This window comes from Sander lucioperca, chromosome 3, assembly GCF_008315115.2.
Source record: "Sander lucioperca isolate FBNREF2018 chromosome 3, SLUC_FBN_1.2, whole genome shotgun sequence".
Taxonomy (NCBI): domain Eukaryota; kingdom Metazoa; phylum Chordata; class Actinopteri; order Perciformes; family Percidae; genus Sander; species Sander lucioperca.
The window spans coordinates 6,504,788-6,512,287 of NC_050175.1; the positions used below are offsets into that span (position 1 = coordinate 6,504,788).

The 7,500-nt window shown below is 50.9% G+C and overlaps 1 protein-coding gene across 3 annotated transcripts in view; it reads left to right on the forward strand.

The window, feature by feature from the left end:
- The window catches only part of plekhg4 (pleckstrin homology domain containing, family G (with RhoGef domain) member 4), an 80,215-nt gene that overhangs the window by 34,318 nt on the left and 38,397 nt on the right, over nt 1-7,500 (forward strand). The window contains exons 3-7 of one of the 3 annotated variants that reach the window (XM_035999200.1): nt 1,516-2,594; nt 2,655-3,523; nt 4,947-5,123; nt 6,921-7,044; nt 7,165-7,258. In XM_035999200.1, the coding sequence (XP_035855093.1) occupies nt 1,516-2,594; nt 2,655-3,523; nt 4,947-5,123; nt 6,921-7,044; nt 7,165-7,258 (2,343 nt within the window). Of the gene's footprint in view, nt 1-1,515; nt 3,524-4,946; nt 5,124-6,920; nt 7,045-7,164; nt 7,259-7,500 lie in introns of all 3 variants that reach the window. The other 2 variants (XM_035999199.1, XM_035999201.1) reach the window with 2 other exon arrangements.

A 7,500-nucleotide genomic window follows, 5' to 3' on the forward strand; every position in this document is an offset into this window, starting at 1 on the left:
CTATTCAGCCCTTTTTAAATGTAGAAAATAAACAAACAAACGTGCGTTCGTGGAATTCAAACTCTTACCATTGTGGGAAAATAAATGAAAGTCAGTAGAGTATTTCTAGAATAAGTTCTGTTGTGATGAAAAGCTTTGGGGCACGCAAACGCACATCCTATCCATCACTTCATTTAGCGTCCATGCAGACAGTTCAGTTTGAATCGGGGTGAAGAAATATCCATGAAGTCACAGCTACTGTTAGCAAACATCAGATCCTCAGTGAACTCGGAAGAACTCACCTATCTGTCCTTAATTCATGAGTCAGCAGTTAGATATGTTGATGGAGGAACACATGAACAAACGGATCAGTGTCTGTGAGTCAGGATTCTCAGGTTGTTTCTGCTCCTTCCTGTTGCGTGGTTGGCTGATGTGTCATGTTTGGTTAGGATTACTCTGTGGGATCGGCACTCACCTGACTGCTGCCGGGCACCGCCTCGCCCACACACACACACACACACACACACACACACACACACACACACAGGCCAGCTGTTCAGCAGCAAACACTGATTATTGGCTGACTGATGGAGAGCTGTTAAAGGGTAACTTTGGTTTTTTTTCAACCTGGACCCTATGTCTCCATGTTTCTGTGTCTGAGTGTCTGATGGGAACAAGGATCTGTGAAACTGGTCCAGTATTAAACCAGAACCAAGCTGTAATGTAACCCTACAGGACTAATGTTCAGCAGCAGTTAGAGTCACTAAAAGTTCTGTTGTTGCTGCTGACAGACTCAGATTATTATTCTAAGTGTCTGACAACATTATGGGATGGATCCCTACAGAGATAGACCTTTTAGTTAAAGAGTAAGATCCTTTTAGTTTAACATCAAACAGCCCCGAAATCACCATCACCAAACTACACCAGACTCCATGTAAATAATCAGGACTTTTAGCGTGTATAGAGCCAGCATATTTCCACCAGACTCCATGTAAATAATCAGGACTTTTAGCGTGTATAGAGCCAGCATATCTCCACATGTAAATGGGTGAATTAAGGGTTTATTTCAACCAAACCAGAGTGGTGATTGTTGGAACAGTGGAAAGATGAACCAAGACGGCTTTTGGTAGTTTAATTTAGTTTCTGTCCACTTTGAATGAAGTGTGTTTTACGCTGATAAAAGTCCTGATTATTTACATGGAGTCTGGTGGGTTTGGTGATAGTGATTTGTAGCGATTTTGGTTTTTTTTCATGAAATTAATAATTTTTACTGATCCTAATCTTGTCCCCTCTCCTTGTCCTTCCTCCTCTCCCTCCTTGTCTCCTCTCCTTGTCCCTCCTTGTCTCCTCTCCTTGTCCCTCCTTGTCTCCTCTCCTTGTCTCTCCTCCTTTCCCTCCTTGTCCCCTCTCCTTGTCCTTCCTCCTCTCCCTCCTTGTCTCCTCTCCTTGTCCCTCCTTGTCTCCTCTCCTTGTCTCTCCTCCTTTCCCTCCTTGTCTCCTCTCCTTGTCCCTCCTCCTTGTCTCCTCCCCTCTCAGTTGCAGTACTGTGGTCTGTTGTTCCGTCATGAAGGCTGGCCTCTGTGCGTCCACGAGAAGCTAGTTGTTCAGCTCTGTCCTCTGGACCCCCGTCTCCTCCGTCCAGGAGACTTCTACCTGCTGGTTTCTCCCCCCGCGGCCGCCACCACTTCTCCTCGCCGCTCCGCGGCCGCCTCCCCCTCCCCCCGCCTGCTCCTGTGCAGCGTGTCAGCCGGCGGCCGCCATGTGGAGCAGCAGGAGGTGTCTCCGTTAGCGCTGGGCTCTGTCTTCAGCATGGCGTGGCTGGACTCGGTCAACAGGGAGCGGGAGCAGCAAGGAGCGTCCCGGCTACAGCGCTGCGTCCTCTCTGCGCACGGAGACGTCTTCAGGGTCCCCTGGGAGGACCTGGTCTACCCGCAATTCATCAGCCCGCCCCGCGCCACCCTGAAGGAGCCGGAGGAGCCGCGCGGAAAGGATGGAGACACACTGAGTCCCTGTAAAGACACTGGCTCATCCGGACAGGAAGTAAAGCTGCTCCAATCAGCAGCGAGCAGCGAGGGCGACGACTCAGAGGGCGAGTACGTGGAGCTGACGGAGCTGCCTCGCTTCTCCCCGCAGAAAGGCTCCTTAACCCAGTCCATCAGAGCCAGGACCAGCACACACACCACTGCACACACACCTCACACACCTAACATCGCACACACACTCTCTGATTCTACGACACACACTCCCAAAACCCCTCACACACTTTCTGCTGACGCACACACACCTCACAACGCACACACACACTCTGATTCTACTACACACACTCCCAAAACCCCTCACACACTTTCTGCTGACGCACACACACCTCACAACGCACATACACACTCTGATTCTACTACACACACTCCCAAAAACCCTCACACACTCTCTGATTCTACGACACACACTCCCAAAACCCCTCACACACTTTCTGCTGACGCACACACACCTCACAACGCACACACACTCTCTGATGCTTCACACACTCTCTCTGATGTTGCACACACATCTAACAACACACACACTCTCTCTGATTCTACAAAACACACTCCCAAAACCATTAACAGGCACTCTGATGCTTCACTCACACTTCCTGATGCTGCACACACTCTTAAAACCTCTCAACCACGTTATGGTGCTTCACACACACTCTCTGATGTTGTAAACACACCTAACAACCCTGAAACACTCTCTGATTCTACGACACACACTCCCAAAACCCCTCACACACTCTCTGCTGCTGACCCGGCTAACGCTGGCTCCCCCCGGCCCTGTGCGGAGGTCAGCTCCCACACCGAGCTTTGCTCGCGGCTCATCGAGGAAAACCTGAACCAGGACTCGTGTGGACCTCTCATCCTCCCCCCCTGCACCTCCTCCGCCCGCCAGACGCCACAGGAACAGAAAGGAGGTACTGACTCAGAGGAGGAGCGAGGGAAAGAGAGGGAGACAGAGGAAGACAGAGAGAGCGAGACAGAGGAAGACAGAGAGAGCGAGACAGAGGAAGACAGAGAGAGCGAGACAGAGGAAGACAGAGAGAGGGAGACAGAGAGGGAGACAGAGGAGGAGAGGGAGAAAGGGAAGCGTGAGACAGTAGTTGTTGAAGGTGAAGAGAAGGAAGAAGAAACCGAGGATGAAGATGAAGATTTGTTGACTGAAAGTGGCGAGACGGAGGAAGAGGTGGAGGAGGTGGAGGTGGAAGAGGAGGTTCAGGTTACAGTTCTGCAGCAGAGTCAGGAAAGAAGGGAGGAGGAGCAGGTGATGAACGAAGATGAGAGAAAAGGAGGGGAAGAGGAAGAGGAGAGACGAGGTGAACAGACGCACGCAGATAAGAAAGCTGATTCATGTTTGAACGCACACGCTGAAGACTCTTATTCTGAAAATACAGAAAAACACCCTGAGGACTCTTATTCTGAAAATACAGAAAACAAACACCACCAGGAAGAGAAGGAGGATGAGGAAGAGGAGGAGAAAGAAGGAGAAAGAACTGCAGAACTTCAAACTAAAGGTACACAGACTTTTTCTCCTCCTCAATCTAAACTTTCCCCATCCTGCTTTTCATCCCACAAACCATCTTTCTGTCTTCATTCATCACCTCCTCCTCCTCTTCCTGCTCCTCTGATCAGCTGAATTAATCCTCCTCTTCCTCCTAGCCTGACAAGCCAGACCCACATCCAGATGTTGGGTCTGGGAACTCCCCATTGGCTGGGCTCAATCTGAGGGGCGGGATCAACGGTTGTCTTTCACATTCCCTCTGCACACAATAGGATAGCTCTCCAACCAATCAGAGCAGAGCTAGCTGATAGAGTCAACTTTAAACTCTGAACACATCTTCCTTTTTTAAGAATGACTTCAGAGCCGTTCTTTGTTCTTCTCTCAAAGAAAAGCTGAACTCCAAGTCTTCCAGAGACCGCTGTTCACCAGCAGCAGCAGCCATAAGCCCCGCCCACCCACTCTATACACGATGTGATTGGCCCAGCCAGAGTTTGGTTCTTCCAACTCGCAAGCCAACAGAGAGTTGCTAGACGAGCCTGCTGCTGATAGGGTGGTCTAGATTATAGGATATCTTCCTGCTCCTCTGATTGGCTGAATTAATCCTTCGCCTCCTCCTCCTTCTTCCTCCTCCCTTTTCCATCTTCCTCCTCCTCCTCTTCCTCTTCTTCCTCCTCCTCCTCCTTCTCCCCCTCTTCCTCTTCCTTCTCCCCCCCCCTCCTCCTCCTCCTCTTCCTCTCCTGTGTGGATGTAGAGGATGTAGAGGTGGTCAGAGGAACAGTCAGAATACCTTCAGACTGCTGACAGAGATCTATAACCTACCTGCAGACATGTACACCTTCAAACCAGCTCCAAACGTAGTGAGTGGAGGACTAGTTAGTGAGTGGAGTGGAGGACTAGTTAGTGAGTGGAGTGGAGGACTAGTTAGTGAGTGCAGGACTAGTTAGTGAGTGGATGACTAGTTAGTGAGTGTAGGACTAGTTAGTGAGTGGATGACTAGTTAGTGAGTGAAGGACTAGTTAGTGAGTGGAGGACTAGTTAGTGAGTGCAGGACTAGTTAGTGAGTGGATGACTAGTTAGTGAGTGTAGGACTAGTTAGTGAGTGTAGGACTAGTTAGTGAGTGGATGACTAGTTAGTGAGTGCAGGACTAGTTAGTGAGTGGATGACTAGTTAGTGTGAGGTTAAGATGAGGTCAAAGAGGACCTCTGTTTCTGTGTCTGTCTGTGTGTGTGTGTGTGTGTGTGTGTGTGTGCGTGTGTGTGTGTGTGTGTATGTGTGTGCGTGTGTATTCTTGTGCTCCTATCTTTGTGAGGACATTGTCTTTTTCATAATAAAGGCATAAAACTATAATAATATGTAAACATAGTCAATCAAGGTCCTAGTAGAAACGTTTCAAGGTGTGTTGTCCAGTCCGTCAGTGTTTGTCGTCTCTCTTCAGGTCTCGGCAGCCTGTCTGCCAGTCCCAGTCCAACAGAACCGGACCAATCAAGAGCCTCTCCACAGCCGGACCAATCAGCAGCCTCTCCACAGCCGGACCAATCAGCTGCTGCCACAGTCCCAGTCCTGTCCTCCTCCTACAGAGTGCTGCTCACATCTGGAGCGCTGTGTCTGCCTGGTGAGAAAACACTCACGTAGACTCCAGCTGAACCAGGTCCATACCCAGAACCCAGACCCAGAAACACTCACGTAGACTCCAGCTGAACCAGACCCAGACCCAGAAGCCAGACCCAGAAACACTCACGTAGACTCCAGCTGAACCAGGTCCAGACCCAGACCCAGAAACACTCATGTAGACTCCAGCTGAACCAGGTCCAGACCCAGAACCCAGACCTAGAAACACTCACGTAGACTCTACGTCCTGTGGTCAGGTGTGGTCTATACTTCCTGTGGTCAGGTGTGGTCTATACTTCCTGTGGTCTCTACTTCCTGTGGTCAGGTGTGGTCTCTACTTCCTGTGGTCTCTACTTCCTGTGGTCAGGTGTGGTCTCTACTTCCTGTGGTCAGGTGTGGTCGCTACTTTCTGTGGTCAGGTGTGGTCTCTTCTTCCTGTGGTCAGGTGTGGTCTCTACTTCCTGTGGTCAGGTGTGGTCTCTACTTCCTGTGGTCAGGTGTGGTCTCTACTTTCTGTGGTCAGGTGTGATCTCTACTTCCTGTGGTCAGGTGTGATCTCTACTTCCTGTGGTCAGGTGTGGTCTATACTTCCTGTGGTCAGGTGTGGTCTATACTTCCTGTGGTCAGGTGTGATCTCTACTTCCTGTGGTCAGGTGTGATCTCTACTTCCTGTGGTCAGGTGTGGTCTCTACTTCCTGTGGTCAGGTGTGGTCTCTACTTCCTGTGGTCAGGTGTGGTCCATACTTCCTGTGGTCAGGTGTGGTCCATACTTCCTGTGGTCAGGTGTGGTCTCTACTTCCTGTGGTCAGGTGTGGTCTCTACTTCCTGTGGTCAGGTGTGGTCTCTACTTCCTGTGGTCAGGTGTGATCTCTACTTCCTGTGGTCAGGTGTGGTCTATACTTCCTCTGGTCAGGTGTGGTCTCTACTTCCTGTGGTCAGGTGTGGTCTCTACTTCCTGTGGTCAGGTGTGGTCTCTACTTCCTGTGGTCAGGTGTGATCTCTACTTCCTGTGGTCAGGTGTGATCTCTACTTCCTGTGGTCAGGTGTGATCTCTACTTCCTGTGGTCAGGTGTGATCTCTACTTCCTGTGGTCAGGTGTGGTCTATACTTCCTGTGGTCAGGTGTGGTCTATACTTCCTGTGGTCAGGTGTGATCTCTACTTCCTGTGGTCAGGTGTGATCTCTACTTCCTGTGGTCAGGTGTGGTCTCTACTTCCTGTGGTCAGGTGTGGTCTATACTTCCTGTGGTCAGGTGTGATCTCTACTTCCTGTGGTCAGGTGTGATCTCTACTTCCTGTGGTCAGGTGTGGTCTCTACTTCCTGTGGTCAGGTGTGGTCTCTACTTCCTGTGGTCAGGTGTGGTCCATACTTCCTGTGGTCAGGTGTGGTCTCTACTTCCTGTGGTCAGGTGTGGTCTCTACTTCCTGTGGTCAGGTGTGGTCTATACTTCCTGTGGTCAGGTGTGATCTCTACTTCCTGTGGTCAGGTGTGGTCTATACTTCCTCTGGTCAGGTGTGGTCTCTACTTCCTGTGGTCAGGTGTGGTCTCTACTTCCTGTGGTCAGGTGTGGTCTCTACTTCCTGTGGTCAGGTGTGATCTCTACTTCCTGTGGTCAGGTGTGATCTCTACTTCCTGTGGTCAGGTGTGGTCTCTACTTCCTGTGGTCAGGTGTGATCTCTACTTCCTGTGGTCAGGTGTGGTCTCTATTTCCTGTGGTCAGGTGTGGTCTATACTTCCTGTGGTCAGGTGTGGTCTCTATTTCCTCTGGTCAGGTGTGATGTGTACCTCCCGTGTGTTTGCAGGAACCAGAGACCGCGGTGGTCGAGCTCTGCTGACGGTCAGCACCGGGAACGCCGTGTGGTCGGACCCGTCCTGTGACAGCGCCGTGCTGCTGCGCCTCCTGCTCTACTACTCCTCCACGCTCAGGTACGAATCAACAATTATTATCATTATTATTCACCTGCTTTGCACTTTCACTGATGTTTTGCCCTGAAGGGACTGACGACTATTCTAACATGATGTAATGACTTCCCTGATGTGGAACAGGAAGGATGTGGCGGCGTCCGGGCTGACGGTGTTGGTGGATGCCCGCCGAGCGTCTCCGGTCCCCGCCCTGTTCTCCGCCATCCGGGCCCTGCAGGTCAGTCTGACGCTTAGGCCCTGTGTTCTGATTGGTCAGTGACCAGCAGAGGGCGACAGACTGATTAAAAAAAAGTCTCCCTCTCTCTCTCTGTCTCTCTCTCTCTCTCTCCCTCTCTCTCTCTCTCTCTCTCTCTCTCTCTCCCTCTCTCTCTCCCTCTCTCTCTCTCTGTCTCTCTCTCTCTCACTCTCTGTCTCTCTCTCCCTCTCTCTCTCTGTCTCTCTCTCCCTCTCTCTCTCCCT